Genomic DNA, 25,733 nt, shown 5'->3' with positions numbered 1-25,733 from the left:
GGCAGGGAATCAGAGCTGGTTGTGCTGCTCGCCAGCTGATGGCCGTGTTTCCATCTGCCCAGCGGCGGGCAGGGCAGGCAAGCCAGCAGCCCCCCGTCTCCCGCACCAGCCCCCAGCACCATGCCGCTCACCAGGGCTGGGAGCGAGTTTGGAGAAAAGGTTAACTCCAGCAACCGCCAAAAATACGGCACTCTGGCAACGAGAGCACAAGTCCCCATGTGGCTTGCCAGCTTTCTGCTAGTGGCTGGCAACTGGCAGGAACAAAGAAAAAGTGTCGGTGGCAAATGCTGGTTCGCAGGAGGGTGCCAAGGCGCCGGGGATGGCTACGGAGGCAGGCCTTTCTGGCACAGTACACGGGCTGTTGTGTTTGGGGGCGAGTGGAAGGTGCCAGTTTCTTTTGGCTGCCACCACAGTCTTAATGTGACATTCATTGGCAGCATATTAACTCACTTGCAACAACAAGGGACGCGTTGCACTTCCAGCCCCATATTCAGCGGTGCACGTGTGTACCTGCACAGCTACAGCAGCCACACCAGTCACTCCCCTTAACAAAAAAGAAAAATGCACCATGAGAGCGTTAGGAAGGACTGGATCAACACACACACGTGGCCCCCCCATATTGCATCAGGAGAGCAACTGGCAAAATAAATGGGCAGGACAGGATTGCAAGCCAGGACCTCTTTATCAGTGCTGGCAGTCCTGTTCGTCTCCAGCTGGAAGAAAGAAAACTGCAGAGGCTTTACTTGTTATTTTCGCTAAGTCCTGCAGCAGGATGTTTTCCTGCCCTCCAAACCTGGACTGCACAGCTCTGTGCTACCTCCAGTAGTTATACATAGAAATAATCCATTAACAGTCAGGTTAACACATGGCACATAAATAGACCGTACTTGTCAGCATGTCTAAGCCCTACAGGTCGGCTGGCCATTTTATTTAAGAGACTCTGCAGTGGAATCACAGCAGGAAAGTAGGACTTTCCAGTCTGGATTATAGGGCAGAGTATGATCAACTTTCTTCTCTGTTGTTTTTAAGAGAGTACAAGATAAAACTTCAGCACAAGTGAAAAAATCAAATGAAGGCTGAAGATTATTTCTTCTCCAATCTGTACCTTATATGCTTATGTATCAGAATAAATGCACACAACCTGAACGCAGCCAGGCATTGCATTTCAGAGAGCTTGGGTGGGGGCTGGAGAGAAGAATACAGCACACTTGGGGGATGAGTATGTGTATTCTAAAATTCAAGTATTTTAGAAGACATCAACCCGTCACTAATGAGATTTGGATGTCCAGCTTGCCTGGAGGAAGGCAAAAGGGGAGTCCTGCTATTAATAAACTGTGCTTAGTTTTGAAATTTAAAAGCTCAAATACAAAGGCTCAGCAGTTCTCAAGAAAAAAAAACCCAACTTTTTCAGCATGCAAGCTGCATCCCTTCTCCACAAAAACTTGCTTTTAGAAACAGATGGCAGCCTGCAAGACCTACAAATCCTTTGTCTGGAGTGGCAAAGTAGGCCCTATTGCCCATCAAAGTCAACCGTCACATTGTGAAGCACTGACCCTAACAAATCCATTATGTTTCTTTCTACCACAATGCTAAACCAGACAAAATGAGTCAGACTTAATAGGAAAGGGTGAGGGATTTTAAATCCCTTTTCCCCCCCAACCCCACAAAAATAATGACAAGGGGGAGAGTCTGCATTGACCCTTCACTTACGAGCCCTGCCAAACCCTGGCGTTAGGGCAGCCGGTTTGGGCCAGGCTGCCCGAAGGAAGATGGATTTGGGTTTGAAGCATTTACACCGCGCTGTGCAACGGCTTTGAAATCAGCACACTATGTCAGTCAAACTACCCACACAGTGAAGAGCGAATATCCCGAGTAGGAAAGAAAGGCCCTTATGCTAGCTGAATAATTAGGTCTGATGTGCTTTGTAGTTTCTCAGCCCTCCTTTCCCAGCTCTGCCAAAGAGCTGTGCAGACACACGGCACAGAGACGGAGAAAGCTCTGCACAGGTAGCTGCAGGGAAGAGAATATAATGTTTTTTCTCCTGTGTCAGCTGAACCCAGGCAACGGAAAGAGAAATGTGAAGAGATAGGAGCTTATATCAAAGAGCTGCTGCCTTCAGTCAAAGGAGGAAACAACAGAGAAGCCTGCTGAGGTGCTGACGGACGGGGCGATGGTGTGGAAAGGATCGAAAAGCGTTTTCCCCGCTACGGGTATTTGGCCTATCTTGACACACAAAAGGAAACACCTACCACTGGTGCTGTCAGCAGACACCTCCCAGCAAGGCATACTTTTGTCAAAGAGAAAATCTCTCTCAATAACAGTGGGTCCAGTTTATGAACGATCCAACTGCTTTCATCTTGCATATTTAAAAATGACATACAACAAAAAAGTCAATGTCCTCAGAGCAACAGATTGGCTGGATTCTTCACACTCTCATAGAAATTGCCCTCCATCAGTCTTTACTGGTTTTCTTCGGCATAAAACAATCTCTCAAGGACATAGCAACGACGACGCTGAAACTCAAAGTGCTGAGATCAAACACACGAAGCTGACGCTCATTACGGCTAAATTATGTCACCTATCTGAAGGCTCAAGCTTATTATTTAAGACAATACAATAGTCATTAATCACAGCCATTGTGCATTGCTCGGAAGGCGTCTAGAAAGCTAAAGAATACCAGGGAGATTTATTATACTACAGTGCCAGATTTAATTACATGGTTTTCTTCTCAGTATCTCGCCGCTTGTAGTTCACCACCTGTTTGCACCAGAGGACCTGAAATAAAGACATGCCGGCCCTTGAGGCTAGGCATGCAAGAGAGGGCTTGTGCTGAGCTTTTGCTATGGCTGTTGTAGCAGAAGACCAGCGGGCAAAGAGAACGAGCCATTTTGGGGGCAGCTGGCTGGCAAATCAGAAGAAAAACAACAGCTCTACGCAAGTGAAGTTTTAAACTTCCAGTTCCTTTTCATTTATATTTCTGTACAGAAAAGGTACCTTGTCGAGCCCGTGCGCAAGCAGAAACCACTCGCTGTCTTCTTCCTAAAGCTGCTGCGCAAAGACTCATGCCCTCACCAACACAACAATGTATTTAAGCAGTACGTCTGTCTGCTGGCAGCCTTCTGAGTTTGCATTTTCTTCTATAAATATTTAACATAGAAGAACTGTTCATGTTACCCACTTTGCCCAAAGTGTTTTGACAGCCATGCTCACCACATGACAATGATGCTCTATTTAACACTGCAGCTGCAGACGTGAGGATTTGGTTTCAGTTTTATACAATATTGTGAAACCGATGACCTCCCTCAAAATAAACCAGATAATACATTTTTAAGGAGTAGAACTTAAATTATCAGTAAGCCACTGCAAGAAAGGAAAACAGAAATTTAAGTCTTCAATGCAAGAGTTTGCTTAAATTTAGCTGTAATCCCTTTTTTATTAAACATATTCAGAAAGCAAAAATAAAAGACAATCAACCCTGCAAAAGCTAAGTAGCCTCCCGAAATGGTTTCTCTTAAGGCTAGAATAATTTTCAAACTTTCTGGACCACAAATTATCGTCAGCGCTCAGAGACGTCAACACACTTTTACCAACCAGTTAATTGAATCCACTCAACAGAAGATGGCTCAGCGGATCACTCGGCCGGCCCTGAGGGAGGTTTGGCCTCAACCTCTCTCTAACGTACTAAGACTCAGCACAGTCTAGCAGCGACTAACCCAGAGTCGGTCTTTCATATTTGAAGATCACAACATTTTTCAGGTGGAGAAAGTTCAGGGAAACAAAACAAAAAGGCTTAAATAACCCAGCCACTCAAAACCACACAGAACTGCTCTGCTACTGTTAGCGACACATAGAGGCATTTTAAAATGCTCACTTTAACATGGAATCACTTAAGCACTGCTTAGAAAAAATATGTAGAGGTAAGATAAGAAAGAGAAACTGAGTCAGCAACATTTATCCTTCCTGATGCCCCCCCGGCCCCAGAGCATAGTCTCAGTTACCCAGGGGCTCATTAATGCACTCATCTACTACAAGCTTGCTGGAAGCATGGAGCGATGCCACTTTGGTATGAGCAGATTAATCAAGCGTGGATTGCCAACCTCCCACTGCACTGCAATGCCATCTCCTTCTAGCCCATTTCAGTGGACAGATTCAGCTGAATATTGCCATTTACTTCCAAGACAACTCATAAACGCAGAGTGATTAGCCATCCCTTGCAGTGCCTTTTACTGGAGTTACTCAAAATTTAATGCACTTAATACAGTTTTATGAGTCCTTATGCATCATTAGCACTTCAATACATCAGAATACAGTTCTTGGTTCTTAACAATATTATCAGAAAGGTCAAAATAGCTTTTTAAAACAATAAAGCATGAGTATGAGCTGATTTGTTTTTAAATGTGGGAAGGGGGAAGATGAGGAAAAAGAAAGTAGAGAACTCCCTTCCCCAGCACATTCTGCTGCTGTATCTCCCATTCAGTGCATTTGGGGGGGGGGGGGGCAGGAAAGTGCTTTTCCACAGACATCTCTTTTGGATGCAATAGCACTAACACAGCCAAGCTCCTACACCCTTTCATTGAGCTTGAGGAAGGACTTGGACCAGCAAACAACCATCCTTGCATTGCTATTTATTGCCAAACATAGCTTTTCTCCCACCACCTGTTATCACACTGTAGGATCTGTAGCAGAGTTGCTCCCCTAACAAACACTCTTCATTTGAGACTGAGAAGGAAAGGCTAAGGAAGGCGGCATTAACACAGCTGTATGGTTTCACAGGTTTGGGTGAAGAGCGCTAGGAGTTATGCGACAGGACGCCAGGACAGAAATCATGGTCCTCTCATCTGCAGCTCCTTTTGCTCACACAAGCCTGCTAGCTCTGATCTTCCCTCCTTCCCCCTCAGTACCATGAGTTACCCTTCATTCCTCAACCCACCAGATGGGCAGGAGGCTCTGCTCAGAGCACAGCTACGTGGCTGCCAATTGCCAGGATACCCACGTGGAGGGGCCCTCTTGCTTTATAAAGTGCTGTTGCTTTTCCCGCAGCCTTTGTATTATTGGAAGGTTAATTAGAATCTCTGCTCTAGCTGCAGGGACTTCACCCCCCCCCCAAAAAAAAAAAAAAAAAAAAATCCATATCTTTTCAATTTCACCTCTGACAAAATTAAATTGACCTATGGGCTTAGAAGTTGGTAGATAAGGATACAGATTGTTTTGGGGGTTTGGTTTTTCAACTTTTTTGAAAAAAGGAAACAGGTCTAGTGTGATCACATTACAAATCACACAAGTCTGAGTTTTGAGTGTGATAATACTACACTATTAACAACACAGATGGTCTCCTGCTTAGCATCAACTGCCCTTTTGAGCTATTCAGTGCACCAGGAGCGATGCTGGGACAGAAGTCATTGTCACAAAGTGCTGACAAAATATTAACCAGTAACTGAACCCCAAGACAGATTCTGAATTGCAAATAGTTTTCAGATCTTCACCACTGTCAAATATGATATATCTTGGACACTCCACTGCGGTAGCTGCTCTGAGCAATTCAGTCTCAGCTCTAGGACAGACCTAAATCTGTGCCTTTTCTCCCCGGCTCCTGGACAAATGCCTCTTCTAGCACTACAGGAGAGGAACATGAATACATCCAGCCCCCAAGACAAGATGTTTTCTCATTCTTATTCCCGCCAAAAGCACAAGAGCTGAACTAATCGGGGCCCCGAGCCCCTAGGTCACACCCAGGGCACCCGCACCAGGGCCCTCAGCTCTTTCTCACCTGCTGACCAGGACAAAGCAGGGCTGAGGGGTCCAAGCTCATTAAGGCTGAGTTTTCATGGGAAGTTCAGCCGACATTAAGCTAGAGGGGTTTTTTTACTGTGGGTTTTTTGTTTGTTTTTTGTTTTTTGTTTTTTTTTTAACAGTGTGTTAGGCGGAGCAATTTTCATCAGGGCTCTTTCTTTCCCCTCCCAACTCACCACCCTGCAGGCAGCTCCAAGAAGAAAGAAAACAAAGACACGGGCATAGAAACGATAGTAAGTTATTAACCAGAACTGTTATTGTGAAAGTTAACATCTCCCATCACCATTCCTCTTTTGCTAAGTATGACAGCAGACCACAGCTACAGCTGCCTCACCCAATGCAGATGTTCATATTTATACAGGAAAAAATGATTACTTAATAGCATTCCTTACACTGGGATTCTTTAGTTCTTAGTCATTCCTCAATTTGAGATAGAAACACTAGACTACACATCCCTGCTTGAATTAAGAGTCAAACAACATCTGCTATCACACTCGCCAAAGCCAGAAAGAGTCAACATACTTGCAAATGCTAGTCAGACAAGCCTACCTTGAATAGCATCATCTTGGGAAAAGGCTAAACACCTAATTCATCTGTGCTGAATAGTGGCTCTCCTAATTTCCAGAAATAAATATTCTCCCTTAATAGATTCATAACAATAGTCATTAGAGACGAGGGGTGACAACCCGAAAAGGGGTGCATTAGAGACACCATAGGACCATTCCTGCTGGCCTTGACATTCTTGAAGCGTTTACAAGGCAAAAGGTACAGCAGAATACACCCTTCAGAGCTCTGCGACAGCGCCTACATCCACCATCAGTCATTTTACAAAGCACCTGGCAGTTTTTAAGCAGTGTGAGTCATGACCAGCCATTTCATCTTCATACAATTACACAAAATTTTAGGGGTTTGGGTGGTTTTGGTGTTTTGTTGTTTCTCTTCGGGTTTGTTTCGTTGGGTTTTTTTTAAAATAAAATGTGAGAATTCTGCCCCAAATACTTGATGCTGTGTATTTTCAAATTGTTATACTGGAATAATAAAATGAGAAAGCACAACATCTACATTACAAAAAGTCCCATCCTAGAAACTGTGCAACAGCCCTTCATCTCTCCCACACCAGCCAGCATCATAGCTGAGAGAAAGTCTACGTTAACAGAGCTGCTGTTTTGGTTTTAAGGATAAAATTGTTCTTAATTTTAAATTCATGTCAGAGTATTGCGCAGCATAAAGCAAACAAGAACACCAAGTGGGAATACTGATGGCAAAATAGTATTGTGTGAATAACTAACTAATCAGCAAATCCTCCCCTCCCTCAGCAACGACAAGCGAAATATTTACTCAATTGTATATTGCATTCTTTGCTCAACTACTTCATAGTTTGAATTTAAAAAAATACATCTCTTTCCTTTTTCCAGAACATCCCCTGGGAGACCATCATTTCATTACAAAGAGCTCAGCCCCCTTGTCTTTCAGTCACAAGAGACTCGAAGCACCTCTTACACCTAGGCAGCCCCGTGTAAGGAGCATCCACGGTGACACTTGCTTTTTCCTTGTAACTATAGTTACTGCTAACACAGGTAACGTTGCGTTACATCGCATGCCACCGCATGCCAATCAGTTTGTACGTGAAAATAGCTATGCATGGAAATGAGCATAGGTTTATATAGATGCTAAGGGGAAAATGCAAATTTATACAAATAATTTCAGTCATCCATGAAAAGCAGCAGCCTCTACACACCCATGACAGTTAAGCTCTGCTTTTTATTTTTAATCCTGTCATTGTTTACACAGAATGGTGTTTCAGATTAAGCTCCCTTACCCTTCCACATGTTAGTCTTTAACATGACAAGAGAATACCAAGAACGAGGTGGACAGAGGACTCTTCTAGCTTTCATGCTGCGCAACGTACCACTCGCACAGCTTCGAAGCACAATTTGACTCCATTTGATATAAAGCTTGTTTTTTAAAAAACATTGCTACTAGGTCCCATAATTATTATTGCAATTTGATGAATAAAATGGCTGTAAAGCAAAGCCAAGTTCATGCTCCAAAGGGAGGGGGAAGCTCACTCTCAAAGAGTGACATATTTAAACATTGCCTCTGAAGACCAAACAAGAACTGCTGACATTTTTGTACGAAGTTGTTCTCTCACTGGAGAACAACCTTCAAAAAGTTTTCTTTGCAGATCCACCAAAACCAGTCACCCCACCCCCCAATATTATGTTCTACTAAGACTTAATTTCTGTACCATCACTCAGAGCAGGTCACTGAGATCTAGCAAAGTCGTTCAAGGCTACTCTACACGGAGCATGCATTAGCAAGGGGAGGCTCTTTCCATTTCGCCCTTTAAGCATCCGTTTGGATGTTTTCACGTTATTTTTCATGGATTGGGTTGGCAGGTGGAGGAAGGAGGGAAAAGCAAAACTCCAAACCTTGAAAGAGCATGGCTTCATGTCTCCAGCCAGGCACCTTCATTAAACCTAGGACACCCTAATGAGAAAGCTCTCAGTTAAGATTTAATGATCAGACAGCTGAGTGAAACTATCTTTGACTCCAAGCAAGGGGAACAAATTGAATTGTTTATATTTTCATACTAGTAATGTAACAGAAGCTTCTTCCAGCCATGCCAGTATCTGACACCTCAGCAGCCTGTCACGCATTAGTCATCTCCCCAGTATGTGTCTTTTATAGCGATGACCCATCACCATTTCTTCCCTAATTACTTTTGAGATTATCTATATGGCTAATGTGACCAAAATATCACTGTGAAAGCTACTGTTTCCTAACCAAAATTTGTTTTTCCTCAATGTAACTTTTCCTACCATACATATTTTTTGCTATTTTCTGGTCAAGAGGTAGATAATGAAAAAAAAATTTTGCAGGTTATTTGCACTCACAAATTACATGAAGGTTCCTATATTTTGACTGCTACAGTTCCTCTCCATACACAAAAAATATGGCTGAACAAGCTACATGTAATCTTCTTCCCACGTGTGTATGTGGTCCTACATGATCTCAAATAGCACCAGCCACAAGCACCACAGTGTTAACTGGATCAAAGTGCACACACTGTTGGTTTTTTTTTTTTCTTCCCCATTTCATTCACATTTCTCGTTGACTCGAACCCTCATTGCAGCAGATCAGCAACTGCAGCGGGGAGCAGCATGCCAGCCCTGTATCCAGCATCAGCCTACGCAGAGGCTTTGCGGGCTGTACGTTTGCCAGCATGTTTCAGGGACGAGCTGGCATTAAGGACAACTTGATTAGTCCGTGACAAGCAGGTGAAAGAAGGCAGGCAAGAGAGCCCTGACACCCTTGCCCTGCTGGCTTGCATGCGTCTCAGCCTCTGTCTCCTGAAGCAGCTCATTTTGGAGGTATTCCTACGGCGAGCTCCGCACTGGCATAAGGAATGCTGTGGGCACAGTGTCAGGGTGCTGGCACAGCTCCTGCAGCACTGGTAAATCGCTCTGGCAAGGACAGAAAGGCTTCACGGGCAAACAGCTGAGCAGAGAAATCAATACTACAGTCACGCAGTGCCTTGAGCATTCTGACGTATTTACAGTTTCTGCTCTCCCATTTTCAGAAGGGCGGGTATCGCTTTCCCCCAGATGCCGCCATCCTTCGGCGCCATGAGGACCACCGCAGACGTGGACATCAACACAGGAGCCTCTCCACTGGCAACAGGGACTTGCACCTTCAACATAGTCTCAAAAACACCTTCTCTCCTCAGGCTCCCACCCGGTGTGATGAGGCCTGATCCGGCACTGCCATGCTCTGCAGGACATTTGCACTTTGCACTTCACTGCTCTTTGCCCAAGGCAGGTCCTGGGCTCTGTGAGCCCCGGAGGCAGGCAGCTGTGGTCCCGGCAACCCCGGCTCTCCCTGGCCGCCGGACCACTAAGCCATTGGGATGGGGCCAGCAGCAACTTCAAGCCCGACGCGCAGGAACAAGATTAGGGTTGGATTTAGGTCATTCTTATAAAGGACAGCAGCTCAGACACTCTGCCTGCCAGCACTTTGACTACTACTGCAGTTTACACTATGTGAAGGAAAAAGGCGACCTACCACAATATTAACAGACTGGTTACTGGGATTTTCACTGAAAAAAACCCTCACGTACACAGCTGCACCGTCTTCTTCTGTGCTACTGCAACAGCCACTGGCAGCAAAACAGCCTCTGAGAGTGCAAGAGGGTTTAGTCTTTCTACGTGGAAATTAAAACAGGAGCTTATCTAGCAAAAAAGTGCATGAAATTCTCTTTGGTTTAGCATTAGTGAATCAGTGCTATTGATAGGAATAATGATGTTTTTCCAACCCAATCAATACCTTCTTTTCAAAGGAATACAGTATAAAAAAACTTAGATGAAGGCAAATGTATAACACAATAGTCACACCAGGGTTGGGGAAGCGTTTAAATCCAGTGACTCTCTGGCATATAAAGATAGAGAATGAAAGCACTGTTACTAAAACATAATAATACATCACAGCCATTAGCGATTCCAGAAGTGGTCTGTTATCCAAGTAAGCAAGAGGGTTACTCTTTATTAAAGGTTATTGTAGCTGGAGATGATACTTGTCAATAATATTGACAATTCTTTATAAAAAGGACTGTTTCCTTTGGCTGCAGAAACCCTCCTACAGGAGCTAAGTCTTTAATGTATAATTCAGAAATCTATTTAAAAAAAAAACAACACAACAAAAAAACCGTGTGTGGTGTTACAATGGAATTTTGTTTATCCCCAGTAGCAAAAAAAAAAAAAAAAACACAAAAAAACCAAAACCACCAACCATGTTTAAGCATAAACCATTACAGCAACTATCCATGCCACCACCTTTAAAGATGTAGAAGAGAGCAGAAACATTATTTCTGCTTCAGCATCGAGTCAAGGTTGCACAGATGCAGGGATTATCTCCATGCTCCCTTTAACTAGAAACACAACACTTCACTTATGCAGACTAAGATCAAAAGATTTGTTTTCATATGAACAAAATATTAATCCAGCTTAGATTTTTATCAAACAGGCTTCCTAGATGTATACCCAGCGTTTCCTTGTTTATTATGACAAGTTACAAAAACCAACAGTTACTTCAATAAGCCAGCTACTCCATCCAATCCCTCGTCCACGGGATTTGCTTATTCCAGCCACAAAGTCAGAAGATTCAGGGCTGCATTTGAGCATCGCTTCTGAAGAGGGGCAGGAGAAATGCTTGAGTCCCACATCCCTCCCAACTGCTTCTGAGGAGCAAGTTTTGTTAAGTTGCACAGCATCAGCCATCTTCTCCTCTACCCATACCACTCTCATCCACATCCAGGTTACTTAACCTGGACAATCCCTCCAAAAATGCTTTGTGCAACTCTGGACTGTACTTAAAAACGAAAAGCAAAACTCCTGTAGCCTGCTTTTCATTTGTGGCAACTGAGTAAGTCATGAACAGGAACTGCAACTGTTTAGATATTTCTTGGTCAAGGGAAATTTCTCAGTCTTTTTCCAGTAAACTAGGAAAAAAATCCAATTACTTATTTTCAGAAAAGCCATGTACACGAGAATTTGTATCACTGCAGTAACGCCACCAAATTTTCTGGCACTGCAGCACGACTTGGCACGAAGGAAGCGTGATGGAGAACCGCGCTGGCTGCGGGGAGGCTCTGCAAGGCATGAGCACACAGGTGCCAAGCACACACAAGGACTAAAAAGTCTTTTAGCTTTCTAAAAATAAGAGCCTACTAGATAAGAAGCACAGTTAGCCAGACTGCAACACGACCTGTTTGGTTTTCAACACTATGAACTGAGGTAACGCTTCATTCATTTCATTGATAGGGGAAATTAGTTACCAATATCTGGATATTTATAGGGAAACAGCAGGAGGCAGAAGCAGTGTTTATTTTTCCCCAAGACACTCAGTGTTTCCGATGAGCACTCTCAGCTTTGCTGGTCATGAAGGAAACAAACAAACAAACAAATTTGATCTTAGAAGTAGAGTAATGAAGCTCCCTACAGCTTTGAAGTATACATTGAACCAGGACAGTAAGATAGTGACTCTTTACGCAGTGGCCAAACTAGACAGTGCAAAATATGTTGCTAGACAAGATACAATAACTAGAACATCTCCTCACTATAAGCATAGTCTTGAGGTAGTATTTTAAGGTTTATGTGTGGAAAAAAGCTGTAAAACTTTTCATTTCACACAGCAAGAGGGCTACCACAACTCCACCAATATTCACGTTCTGAGACGCAGAAGGCATCATCCAACACGGTCCTTCGTGCGCCAGTTCCCGTGCTGGCTTACCGCATCCTCTCTCCCCCAAACCGCTCCGGCAACAGCATCCTCAATGGAGCACAGGCCAGTCCTTCCACTTGGGAACAACACACCCATCCGTAATTCTCTCTCTGCTTTCCTCCAGAGCACTAAATTACTTCCCCAATAGAAGATATTTACTTCCCCAATAGAAGATATTTCATTTTCTTTTTAATTGAGTCGTATGTATTCTGTATTTTTCTAAATACAGTGTGTTTGTGACACTCTGTAACAAGACACTACAAAATTTAATATGCCCTCAAAGCAAAATGTAAAAGCCGCTACAGCCAGAAAAATCCCGTGCCCTGCACACACACTTATAAAGTTCATACAGTATGACAAAATGTGCAAAAGAAACAATTTAATGAGCAATTAGGTCTTTTTGTTTAAGGTAATGTTAAGTATTTACTACAACGAGTTCATTTAAGCACGTGCAGTTCCAAGGCTGATAGTCTCAAAATGGCTTTACCTGAAAGAAGCAGGCATGAAGATGAAAGTGAACTGAAATATATTTTCCATCAGCCCTGAACATGAGAGAAAAGCTCCCTTCATTCTGTTTTAGTGGAGTTCAACAGGGCACAGAAACCCATACAGAAATTTTCATGCTTTTCAAGATATTTCACATCAAATACACTGCTTTTCTTCTCTGACCTCTCCAACTATGCAGTGCCAAGAAATCCTCAGATAGCTGCCTTTCCTCCCTCAAGTCCCTAGATTTTTTTTCTTCCATCCTTGACTGAGAGCTTTGTGACAGTGCAACCAGTGTTTTGACAGCAATATAATCCATATGCTACTTTGCTGCATGCCTGGATATGCTACCGAGTTGAGCAACAGGTAAACAGCTTTTTACTTTTCAAAATTAATTTTACTTTAATTAATTTACTTTTCAAAATTAATTCACTTAAAAAAAACCCAAATGAGTCCATTTGAAAAGCCTGCTGTGGAGCAATTTCCTATTAAAAAAACCAAAAATTTGAAAAATCTGTACCAGAAAATAGCATACATGCAAAAGAGAAAAAAAAAGGCAAAATAAACCATTTGCACGGTGGAAAATTCTCATCTACCAAATTAATTTTAAGTACTGAGCATCCACGGGACTAAGAAGTCTTAAGGAAGTCACTCTTCCCTAAAGCATGTCAAGACTTTACACAACTTTAAAATCTTGATTTTATTTCATGTTGTGAACAGACACAATAAGAATTAAGCCAACAATAAGAATTAAAATAAGCCTACAATAAGAATTAAAAAGGTAGTTCTTTGCCCTGCCTCTGAGAGCATCATCGAAACATTTCACTTCACGCCTGATCCATTAGATAAGTTTTTTTGGTGTGCTGGGGTTTTTTTTTGTTTGGTTTGTTGTTTTTGTTTTTTTTTTGTTTTGTTTTGTTTTTTTTTTTACTGCAGAGGGTTTGTGCAGTAAGAGATCTTGGGCTTAAATCATCAGGCAAGGAAAGCCTTCACACGGGGGTGGGTCCCCAGCTGTCCCCAACGAAGGGAGGGTGCAGGTCAGGGAGCTCCAGATGACGCCAGAGCTGACTCACTGGCAGCTCCTTAGCACGCCTCGTGCCTCGGTGAGGTGTCCATGCCTCAGCTGATCACCAGCAAGTCCTCTGGAAGCAGAAAATCCCTCGAGGATTTTGTAACTTCTGCTCCGTTCAGAGGAGAGGCCCTGGGGCAGCCGGGGCGGCGGAGGAGCTCCTCTCATCTCCTCGTGCTCCTCTGCTCAGCCCTAGCGCAGCTCCGTTCAGTCGGACCTCGCTTGGGCAAGGAGCTTTGTGTATGCTGGCTGCTAAGGGACTCACAAGTTTGGAGATAAGCAGGTTCTTAATTACTTTTTTGCGAAACTAGGGATGATCTGTGTGGCGGCTTAAGTCACGGCAACTTTTCATTGATGCCATGACTTACCTCCTTAAGCACAAGGATAGCAAGATGGAAAGCTATCACAGCTACATAATTCAATACTGAAAGAACAGGATCATTTCTTTCTACAAAATGTTGCAAGAGCTTTTTTAGAAAGAAACAGACTTCATTTGTGGGTTTCCTGTGATACTATAGACTTTCTGTTCCCTCAAGCATCTTTCTCCCCACCTATTCCGGTAATGAATTCAATCCTAGTAGCTCGGTTTTTGAAACCTGTAACACAGATTCCTAGATTGGATCTCACTACTGCCTGCCTATGGTGGCATTAATGCTCCCCAAGCTTTAACAGAAATGTTTTCTCAGCTACATCTAAAACTAGAGTTAATATTTCCACGGCTGCATTATATTTGTGGCTCACAGCACTCCCTGTTCCTCCCTAACATTTCCAACTGCTGAGCTACCAGCTGATAGCAGAAAGCTCTTGTCACGAGTCTCTAAAAATATAACATCGCTCAGTGCCAATATTAAGTCCCATCATATTTCTGCCACTCCACTTCTTCCTCTATCTTATCCCAGCCCTCCTAGGTATTACGAATGCCTCCCAAATTGGCATTACCAAGAATTTTTGTGTGCTCAAACCATACTGCTAGACCTTGCCTAGTTTAAACCAGTTTCAAAGACATTTCAACTTGTTATTTCCTATTGGGGAAGAAGGAGAAAATAAAAAAAGAAGCCCCGCTTGCTTTAAAAACAACTACTTGTGGTAATTTGTCCTTGAAATTATTCACGGCTGCATTATATTTTATAAATGGGCATATCCTAGATGTGCCAAAATTTCTTTCCTTTACTGAAAAATGTTTCAGAGTGAAGAGAGAGAGACTTTCTTTAGCTTTGCAATCTGATTAGTGTTGCTGCAACAGTTCAGCTAAACCCACTGAATGACCATACAAGTTGAGCCCTGTAGCCCAGCCACGGCACTGCAGGACCCCACCGCGCTCAGCCTGTCCTCGAGCGGTGCTCCCCACCAACACGCCTGCGCCCCTCGCTGTGAAACGGAGCAGAAATCAGCAAAAGGCAAGTTTGAAAGTCTGGGTACTCGTCACGGAAGGCACAGCCTGCCAGCCAACACTGCTTTAAAAATAGTTTCTTTTCAGATAGAAGAGTTAGAGATGACTCAAAGTTGAAGCAGCTGAAACCCCAGTAGGTCATATTATGCAAATCAAACCCCGTACGCCATCAGCTGGGAGATGGCTCACGAGCCAGGAGTTTTCTACTAAAAGCAGCAAAACTGAAAACGTACAATTGCGGTCACTAGTACATGTGAAAAAACAAACAGAGATTAAAGCACATTCGGCTAATGCTTCAACGTGGAGACCCTAGGGCTACTGCCAGTGCGTGCTCACCGCGAAGGGCAAAGATTTAGGTACCTCGCGTTAAGATAAAGCTCCTTGGAACGTCAGGTGCCTGTAGCCACCCCTGTTACAGGTGACAAAAAAATGAACTTCAGTCAGGGTACGTCGATCAGTGATGTAGCTCATCAAGTCTTTCTCTTGCACAACCAGAAGGCGAGGTGCTTCCTGATGCAACAGCAGGGGAGCCCTCGCCTCGGCCCCACGGCCAGGCGGAGGTGCCCACCCCGACACCTACGGCTGCCTTCGACTTCCATCGCGTGCAGCTCACTCGCCTGCAGCGCGAAGGCATTGGGACGGTCACGCGTATGCGCTTCAGCGCTTTCAAACTCGTAACTCAGTGAGGAAATGCTTAGCTTCCATGCAATTAAGCCCCATTATTAAGCTTATAGTCAATCTAATTTTATGTGTAAAAACTGACTTAAATGGTTCCTTTTATTTAAACACTAGCGATGTTTAGGAAGCAATACTGCCTTTTCCCCATCAGCTCAAATCCAGTCATGAACCCTCCAAAAATAAATATTTTCGAAAACGAGTTGGATCCCACCGTAATAATTTTGTTCTTCGATTCTGTAGCATTTTGGGGGGGAGGGGGAAGGAAGGATGCAGGAAGACTCTTTCTGAATAGGCATAAGATGTGAATAAAGCAGCATAATTAAAGATGCGATTCCATTAATTTATTCCGTTTTCCCCAGATCCCTCCCCGCCCCCTTTCCAGTGCAAATAGGGAAGAAACCGCATCTGCCCCGACAGAAAGCTCGGTCATTCGGCTCCCTTCAACCCCGTACCCTTCCCCCGTCGGTCGCACCCCGCCGAGGGCGGGCGAGGGCCGCCTTTCCCCTTCCACCATTAGGGACCAGGGCCAACAGCGGGCCGGCGGAGCCCGGCCTGCGGGGCAGGGCGCATCCCGGCGGCCGGCAGACAAACGCCCCCCGCCGCCGGGCGGGAGCTGCCCCTCGGGGGATGCTCCAGCAGCGGATGCTTTATCCTCCAAAGTTGCTCCCTCCCCGCGGCTCCTGCCGGCTCGGCGCCCCCCGCCTCCCTTCGCCCCCTCCGCGGGGGGAGCAGACATTTTGAAGCAGCGGATCCCAAAAGCCCGCAGCGGTGCGGGTGCGGGCGAGGCCTCCGCGCCGCGCCGAGCCCCGGCGGCGCCGCTCACCTGCCAGCTCGTCGGGCTCCAGCCCGCTCTCCGCGTCGATACCGCACAGCACGAAGTAGTGGGCGAAGCGGCAGGGGGCCGCGCCGGGCCCGGGGGCGCCGCTCCCGCTCATCCCGCCGGCGGCGGCTCCCGGCGGCGGCTCCCGGCGGCAGCGCAGCGCGGCTCGGCGGCGGCGGGGGCGCGCCCGCGGGCCGGTCACGGCGCGCCGCCCCCCATCCCCGGCGGTGGCGCGCAGGCCGCGGCGGGCGGGCAGCGGGCGGGCAGCGAGCGGCGGCTCCGGCGGGCGGGCGGGCAGCGCGGCGCGGCGCGGCGCCCCCGCTGTCAGCTGAGCGGGGCGGGGGGAGCGGGGCGGGGCGGGCGGTGCCGCGGTGCCGGCCCGCCCCCGCGGGGCATTTAAACCCTGGGCGGGCGCGGCGGCGGCGCCTCTCCCCGCCCCTGTCGGCGTTTTGGGGGCGAGGGATGCGGGAGAGCCCCGGGCGGCCTCGCGCCGCTGCTTTGCCCCACGGTTTTGCCCCGATAGGCGATTAAAGCTTCCTCCCCCCCCCCACCATCACCCCCAAGGCGCGAGTAGGGGAGGCTGGCTTTTCGTTAAATAAAGAAAGAGGAAAGGGGATGTTGCCACTCGGTGGCGAGGAGGGAGCGCCTGAAGCGCCGCAGCCAGAACGCGCCGAGCATCAGGCAGCGCCGGGGATGCGCTGGGCGTTTGCTGCGGGAATCCCACGGGGGGGAAAGGGCTTTTTCTTCTCCCGACGGAAGGCCGGAGCAGCAGCAGCAGCAGCAGCAGCAGCAGCAAACCCGCCCCGGCGAGGGGCTGCTGGCGGAGGGGGAGGGGGGCTGCGGGATGGCTTTTGTGTGGTCGCCGTCCCTGCGCCGCGTTAACTTGTAGGACGGAGAACTATTTCGTTGCTACAGGCGCTCTGGTTCGAAGCAAAATCTAAAATGTTTCTTCATTCCCAGTTTGTTTAAGAGTGGGTAACCATTCTGCCGCGTCCAGAAAGAAAACAGTACTATTTTATCCCCGTTTCTGAAATCCCTCCCGTTATTATTACCCGATGCCAAAGTACTGGCAGATCCGCTCGGGAGTGGCACCTACTATTAAAGGGACAGAGGTGATTCTTCCGGAGTTTTGAGATTTTCTTCTCCAAACTGATGAGATCCCTGCTTGTGTCGGGTAATTCTGCCATCTATATATTTCAAGGTTGTTTGCAGAATTCAGTATGCACTTTCATCCCTCTGTGTTTATCTGTTTACCAGTCTTGGTCCATGCAGCGTGTCATAATTACAGTCTCATCCTTTGCTTGCTGTGGACTCTTATGACCTCTTTCAGTTATATCTCAGCAGCGTGAGCCACATTTTTTCTTTCTGTGATTTACATTTGTCCTTATTCAACAAGCACCTCTGATAAGGAAATCCCTGCAAGGAACTTGGTATTTCATCCAGCATGGGTCATTTTATGGAGGTATGCGGAATAACTGTTCCTTCCTACCTGGAGGCAACCTAGATCAACGTCTCTCTCTCTTCTTCCCTTTGAATTAACAAGCTTTATGACCTTTTACTTCTCAGCTTCCTACCGAAACAGACAAGAGCTACACCAATTTCTTCACTGCCCAATATCCCCAATATCCAAGAAAAAAAAAAAAAAAAGATGAGTCCTCTATCACGATCGCTGATTCTCGTGGTTGCAGCACTTGGTATAACAAGCTGAACCTTGCTAGATCCACATAGGAATTTGCTGGGAGACCAGTTATTTTCTCGACTTTGCACTGAGAGTTAGGTTGTTTTATTTAGTTTGGTTTGTTTATTAACTTGTATGTATTTGCTTATTCAGCTGTAGGTCAGATGATAAGAGTTAAGTCAGGCTCTGACTCTCATTCAAAACTAATTGCTCTTACTGTGGAGAACCATCTTGTTCTCTTATTGTAGGCTTCTCTTTTGGATGTCCGATGGCACAGGTGTCTCCAGGCAGTCCAAGACAGAGGCTTCACCAGCCTCTCTAAAGGATGTATGAGTTAGGATTGCTTCTAAGATTAACCCAAGATTTCACACAACGGTCCTGACCTTTTTCCTTGGGCAGCAGGTGGTTCTAGATTGCTTTGATGTAGCTGTCTTCTGTATAGGACAGTATTTTTTGCTTGAATAAAGTTCAGTGCACAGACACTTCAATCTCAATAAGATCAGTAATAAATATAGCACTAAACAAGGGGATAAAGCACAACACGTGAGATTGCAGGTATAAAAATCTAATAAACTCACCCCTTTTCCTGGAACGGCTGTGAGTTTGAGCTCCTGCTCCTGTACGTGCGGCTCCCACAGACGCTCTTGTTGGAGTTTCATGGGGGCAGTGATTTTTTCTTCTATGACAACTGATCTTCTGGGCACAAACATCATCCCAATGAGGCCACTCGGTTCCTTTGCAGTGCCAGCAGACCTGGCTGTGCCATGTGTGTCTGGGCTCTGGTAATTCACGTCATGTACCTGGGCCTGGATTTTTCTCGTCTAAACGCCTCCATCTAAGTTGTTCCAGTCTTTCCCTCCAAGCTGGTCTAGCTTTAGACACTGCATGCTGCCTTTGGGTAGCTCTTCTTCACTCTCATGTTTTTTTAATTCCACCCTGGCTCTCATCCCAAGGAATCAGTAACTTTGAGGAGATTTTTAACAGTGAAAGTAGGATTGAAAGTTAGCTCACTCAACAACAACATCAATTATAATTAAAAATTTCAGGGCTCAACTGTAGGATTTTAGTTGCATCAACACCCTTTTCTTCCTGCCCAGTGGCAATACTTTCCTCCACTCCAGGAGGTGGACTGGCTACCCATTGACAGCTAATTTTTCATTTGTCTTCTTTCACCCTTCAGCTACGTTTATGTCAGCACAAAATGGATAGAGACATATCCCAGTCCGTTGTAAGCTGCTTCCTTCTTCTATCTGAGTATAAACAACTGCTCCCAGGAAGAGCTGGCAGAGGCCTTTGCCTTTGGCTGGAGCAAGCCTGCACAGCAGAGCGGAGTTGGCCGAGTTGCGTTGGCTTGCAGCGCTCAGGAGCGCCCTGTTGTGCGATAAAGTCTTCCCGCATCAGGTGTGCGAGCAAAGTGGAATGGCACTTCTCTGTATCACATGCCATCGCCTGATGCACACTATCTTATGATGCACAGGAAAGCACCGAGGTGTTCCCTCAAAGTTCATAGTTGCCTTTTCTCTGAGATTTTCTGCACTACTATTTTCCAGAATCTAGGCATTTTGTTTCTTTTTTCACTGTCCAAACCCACCCTGCACTGGTCACTCATGCTTCTCTAGAGGGGCTGCCCTGCTTTAGAGGCAGACCACTTCTGCTCTACTTGCAACATCAATTGCTTACATTTCACAGAAGTCACAGGCAGGTCCACAAAGGGGCTGTGGAGCTTCTTGCAAGGCCCCAAAGCATCATGAACTGCTGCATGTACTCACTAATCAGCCAAATGCCATGGAAAAGCATTTGTGCAGCCTGGGAAGAGGCAGTGACTGATAGGATTGTGCCACGAGGCACATCTGGGACGATCAGAGGTAACTGGGTGGGATTAGTAGTGGTTTTGCCTTTCACCAGCAAAGGGTGTTAAAGCTCCCCAAGGGGCATGGATGGGCTGGATGTCCCCTATTCAAAACATATCAACAATAATCCTGGGGAGATAAGGCTTGTCCCTGGCACAGCAAAGCACAAAGCAATGTCAGAGCACTAGGAGCTTCTTACATGTTCCTCCAAGGAACAGGGATAAGGTAGGATTGAGAATTTCAGACTGGGACGAGCACAAAAAACTTACTGGCATAGACCAGATCTGCCTGGGACCTTTTGCTTTGATCTGCTCTCTTGTGGCAGCAGCTTTGTCCCATCACCAGCTGGATTGCCAGTGGTACAACACAGCAAAGGAAGGTTTTCGGCTCTGCGGATTTGTTCTTGTTCCTTAGGTACTTGTGTCTTCAGTTGCAGTGAATATTTCTCTCAATATTAAGTTGGTTCAGCTTTCCCTCTCCTTAACCTCTCAGCGAGTCTTTGTTTCTCAGAACCTGTTAGTTTAAACTGGGTCAAATGCTAACAAGCGTGTCAGCCCCCCCAGCCCTCAGGATCTGCCATAAAAGATCAGACTACAGGCCCTTCAAGCTCTTTGTCCCACTTCTGCAAGGAGCTGATGCCCAATTCTTTAGAGAGGTGGAGAAAGCCTGCTATTTAAAGGTTACATCCCTTCTCCTTGCTGCGACGCTGTTGCTTCACTTTTTATTTTCTTCAGCATTCTTCAATGAATTGGAAATCCTGGTGATGCATTGCTCAACTCCTTCACACAGCTCTACAGTTCCCTGTAGAAGATCTTTCACCAGCTGCCAAGCCACACTGATTTTCCATTGAAAGCCTCTCCTGTTTTGCTCCAATATCTACGTGGTCACGAGATCCTGTAGGGGGGAAGAGAGGGAAAACAAGATGCGATATGAATGTTTGTAAAGCTCAGAAGAACAGTTTTCTGCTCATGGCTGACTTTCAGTTGAGCAGTTCACAGTACTGTGAGCTACTTCATGAGAAACTAACTGTGAATAGTCAGCTGAAAGAAGTGGGGTAAGGATGGACTGTAAGACCGAAATTGAAGTCATTCTGGCACAAAGTGGAGAAGAGCATACAGGCAGAAGTGGGAAGAAAAACAACAGCAGCAGAAGATTTTATAGCAAGGTTCATAAAGAAAGCAATTTTTATTCTCTGAGCTTATGCAAGACGACTGCTTAAAGCATTGGAAAGGTGTTGGCTGCCTTAGGGTTTTAAACCAAATAAACCAGATCACTAGCCATAAGACATAAAGCAAAGAACATTTCCTCCAGTGCAGTTCATCATTGCTCAGAAAGCAGATACTGCAGGCACATATTCTAATATTAAATAAAATTATAATACCATTAAAGCACGTAGCTCATCTTCTATACCAGCCTCATATCTATAAAGATTAAGCTTGAATAAAAGCACACAGCTTTCCTCTGTCACGTTGTGTAATTATTATTCATACAGCAGCATTACAGATAACAAAGTAAAAGATGACTACTTTCCTTCATCTCTGCCATAGGATCTCTGAAGCTTCTGTGATTTAAAACTTAAAGGTTTAAAATCTCTAATCCCCTATTGTAGCTCATTGCATTTTATTCATTTTATGTACATCCACCACACGCATGCCCTTGCATTGCAAACACATATAGACACATTCCACTCTTATCTGCTTTCAGAGAGGATCCTTGGGGGAGAGGTTTCATGAGACAACTGAAATGATTTAATAGATAATTGTACCTTCTTCCCCCTCCCTCCCTCCCAGGCCCTATGTTCCTGCTACTTCCTTCACAAAAAAAAAAAACCAACCTATGGCCTTGCCTGCCTCCTTGGTGAGCGCATCCAGTTCACCATCAGAAAACTTATCCTACAACATGGGGAAGGATGGAAGTATGTTGCCTGTCTTCATTCACGTGGTTGGCGTGCTGCAAGCCAGGCTTCACAGCATGCAGCTCAGTCCTCTGCTGAGGAGGCACCTCCTCTTCAGGGCTGGCCTCATCTCCCATGCTTCAAACCTTCCCTCCCAGCCTGAATCAGCCTTCTCAGGGGTTCTGATCTCGGAGGGGAAGTGGCAATGACATTCCAGGCAGACAGGGCACACGGACTTTGAACACCGCCTCAGAAACAACTCCCAGGAAAGTCCAGCAGTTGCCATGCCAGGTTTCTGGGGGTTCATGTCCTTCGCCACCCTGCCCTTTCCTTTCCACGTGTTCAGTGGCACAGAATGGTGAAAATCTGTGGTGGCTCCTGCCGTTTCATTCCACTTCTGTCTTTGATTTTATACTGAGCTTGCAAGATGCGCCTCCTCCTGCTGAGGAACTGATTAGGTGGGCTTTCCTTCCCCGCCATGAAGTCGTATGCAGACTATGATCATATGCAGCCATTACCTTTGGCTGCCAAGACCCAGAGGTCAAAGACCATATTTTGCTCAGGGTGAGGTATGCCTTCTGCTCTTTGCTTGTAGAAGACGCACAGGCTGTTCCAGCTGCTACTGAGATAAAACCTAATCAGCAAAGTACGCTGCTTGGATAAATCACTAGCATGTCATGCACTAATGGAGGTGTTGGGCTGGGAGCATCAAGCTAAAACACCCACGCAGAGATTTCCGTCCATCTCTGACAGCATCACTCGCTCACTGCATGACCTTGGCCAAATCGCTTGTAGCCTGACTTGCAGAAGCACCAGCCTCCTGGAAATCAGGTCAGTGCACTCCCTGTGCTTCAACTGCCCCCAGGAAAACAAAGGAAATGCTGCTTCTCCTCTGCCTGAACATCTGTCAGGCACAAAGCTCTATTGTTCCCAAAGCTGGCCCCGCTGGTGTCGCCCTGGGAGGCAGATGCACCTCTACGTAGGCAACAGCCCCGACGCAGAGTCCTTCCAGCCCACGCGTCCCAACGCCATCGTCTGCCGACAGATGCCTTTCACACCAGGCCTGATACAAGGCAGGTATTTGATGTGGTCAGCAAAGCTCTGTTCTTAATTTTGAAACCATTTTTTCTCTCTGCTGAGGGTGTTTGTTTCCCTGCCTCTAAAATCCTGTTCCTTTGTTTTCAGTGCTCCAGGATCCCAGTATCTTACAGTCTGTCCACTTGAGAAAGACCCAAGGAGGTAAAGGAGTCTTGCAACACAACATACGTGCCCATGTAAAGCATGAGGAAAGTGTTGTGGCCTTTTTTTTTTTTAAAAAACACTAGATCTTCGTAGGTACATGTTGTGGCAAGGACAGGCAGGAGGAGATCCTGGTGAGCTGCTTGGACTGCATGCCCACAGCAATATTGTCTGTGGTGGCGGGGGCTCGGACACAGCTGTGCCAGTGGTCTGTGCTCCCAGATAGCTGATCTCTGGTGCTGGGAAAGCTTCCAGAGGAGATGCACTCAAGCTGTCAGATACACGTGAGTAACGGCGTTGTGTTCAAAACCTAGTCACAAATATTGTTTTCTTTTTTCTCGGTTTCCAAAAATCAGACCAGTCTTGTGTCTGCTGCTACCAATGGGAGCGTGAACCAGCCCTACATTTTCATGTGCTCTGGACAAAATCTGTCCATGAGCAGCAGGTAAGCTTTTTGTCAAAATGCCTTTGGCCCCTGTACAAATGTAATTAGAGCCTGATTTCAACTTCCCTGATTTCAATTTCCCAACTTCCCTTTGAAGCCTTGTTCAGTAAGAAGTGCCAGACACCCTGCATCTACATTACAATGCATCCCAGCACACTTGAGAGCCCAAGGGCGTGCCAAAGAAATCCAAATCCACTGAATCCATAGCCAATATACAACATGAGATCAAGGACAGATGAAAAGTATTTCCTGCAATGAATATGCATTGTGAACTGTTTTGTGATTTAGCAAGGACTTCTGCTTTGCTGTGTGCTCTGCTATAGTACACGTTCGCATCATCGCAGCGATGTTACGCTATGAATCTAAAAGCAGTTCTTGCTAATCAAAGCACTAAAGGGTCTGTTTCAATTTCCCTAGTAGTGTTCTTAGCAGAAGTCTAAAAACTTATATCTATAGGTTCAGCCGTATCTCTCTGCCACTTATTCTTCATGCCTGATAACAGCACATTGCCTTGAAGTACCTGCTGCTTAGGAAACTTACTACTGATGACAGCTAGATTGTAACTTTTCTGCGTTGGCTTACTGCACTCCTGCTTTAGCTTAGAAATACTGGAAATCAGCTCTGAGCTCACATCGAACAGAGGGACAGAGATCAAAGCGATTTGCTTCTCCTTGAGGATCATGTTTCTTGGTGACTTCCTTACAAACCAACAGCCACAAACTTATTGAAGCCTGGATCCATGCTGGGCGATTCCAGCAGTTTCCGTCAGGCACATCCTTTGGGGGTGGGAGCATTTGACACTGTCTTATGTGCCAAAGGGCTAGCTCGGCACCTCCCTCCAGGCTGAAATGCTTGGACTACTACTGAGCAATCCCAGTAAACAGTATTTCCCAGGCTAAATCAGAGCCATTAGCTTCCTGGCACTCAGCACTACTGGGCAGGGGTGAAGAGAACAGCAATGGTCTTTAGTGCCAGGCATTGTCAGTGTGTCCGGCTGCTCTGACTCTCATGCCAGCCCATGGGTGGGGACCAGGATCAGGCCCAGTAAGGGGAACCAGGCTGGGAACACAGCCCTGGGACGGCTGTGGGATGGCTTGGTGGGGCCCATGGATGGGCAGGGCAGGGCTGCGGGGAGCTGGAGACCAGCCCTGCTGCAGTGTCGCTGGGGCAGTGACTGGCAGCCCCAGGGGCTGAAGTGGGCCATGGGCAAGGTGGGGGAACCCCCAAAGCAAGGCCCATTAGTGCCTTCAGGGCCCTGACACCCAGCACATACAGCTGATTTCAGTTGCTGAAGTGCTTAATTTCTTGTTTGGAAGATGACAGAGCCTGTCTGCTCTGTTGTCCTTGGGACATTTTTTCAGGCTGAGGATTAGTCTGCCTGCAGCTGCTCCTGCCCTGGGTCCCTCAGAGTCAGTTCACAGTGCTGCAGCCAAAGAGCTGGGCTGCACGGTCACAGCAATGCTGCTGCTTCCACTCGGAGCTGGATGCAGCTGCTTGCATGAAGCCTGACACCTTGGCTGATAAAACCAGATATGCGAGATCACACAGGGCAGAGTTGGGGGGGTTCTCAGGCTGCCTTCACTATTAGGAGCCCTGGGTTTGCAACAAGGAGGCATCCAAGCAGCTCCATGTGCAACCTGCCCAGTCCTGTGAGTAACAGGTCTGGCTGGAAGTGAGCCTGCTCCCAATAAGCCATTCGTGTGTGCTGCACCGTGTCCTTTGCCGCAGTGAAGGAAGTTGCGGTGCATTGCTAGTGCACCAAGCTTGAAGAAGCTTGAAATGCACAAAGACATTATATATGGGCTAATGTCAGTTTAAGTTCTTCTGTAAGCAGACCCCATGGATCTGGTCATATGTGTATTTGAAACCTGTTGATACAAAAGTGACAGAGTTGCCTGTATCCTAAAGAAGAGGTGTGCCAAACACCCCTTTGGAGGGTATGCTGCATAACTATGGATGGGAAAGCCAGTGGAACTAATACTTTGTAGGATACCACTGAAAACTGATAAGAGGTCCAAAGACCGAGTCCTTTTCCCATGCCTCCATGTGCATAAATAGTAGCTATTCTGTCCTTGGTCACATTGAACTTAAGCTCCAGCCTGTTCATCATGTGAG

The 25,733-nt window shown here is 46.2% G+C and overlaps 1 protein-coding gene across 4 annotated transcripts in view; it reads right to left on the bottom strand.

Moving 5' to 3' along the window:
* DENND5B (DENN domain containing 5B) overlaps positions 1-16,661 on the bottom strand; it is a 118,218-nt gene extending 101,557 nt beyond the window's left edge. For all 4 annotated transcript variants that reach the window (XM_087766605.1, XM_087766608.1, XM_087766607.1 and 1 more), the window contains exon 1: positions 16,516-16,661. In XM_087766605.1, the coding sequence (XP_087622731.1) occupies positions 16,516-16,627 (112 nt within the window). In that variant the 5' untranslated portion in view covers positions 16,628-16,661. The remainder of the gene's footprint in view (positions 1-16,515) is intronic.
* Positions 16,662-25,733: the final 9,072 nt, after the last annotated feature.

This window comes from Nipponia nippon, unplaced genomic scaffold, assembly GCF_047370975.1.
Source record: "Nipponia nippon isolate SJK-2023a ecotype South Korea unplaced genomic scaffold, ASM4737097v1 scaffold_3, whole genome shotgun sequence".
Lineage (NCBI taxonomy): Eukaryota > Metazoa > Chordata > Aves > Pelecaniformes > Threskiornithidae > Nipponia > Nipponia nippon.
Note: the sequence above shows the minus strand (reverse complement) of the source record. Positions and strands in the feature narration are given on the sequence as shown.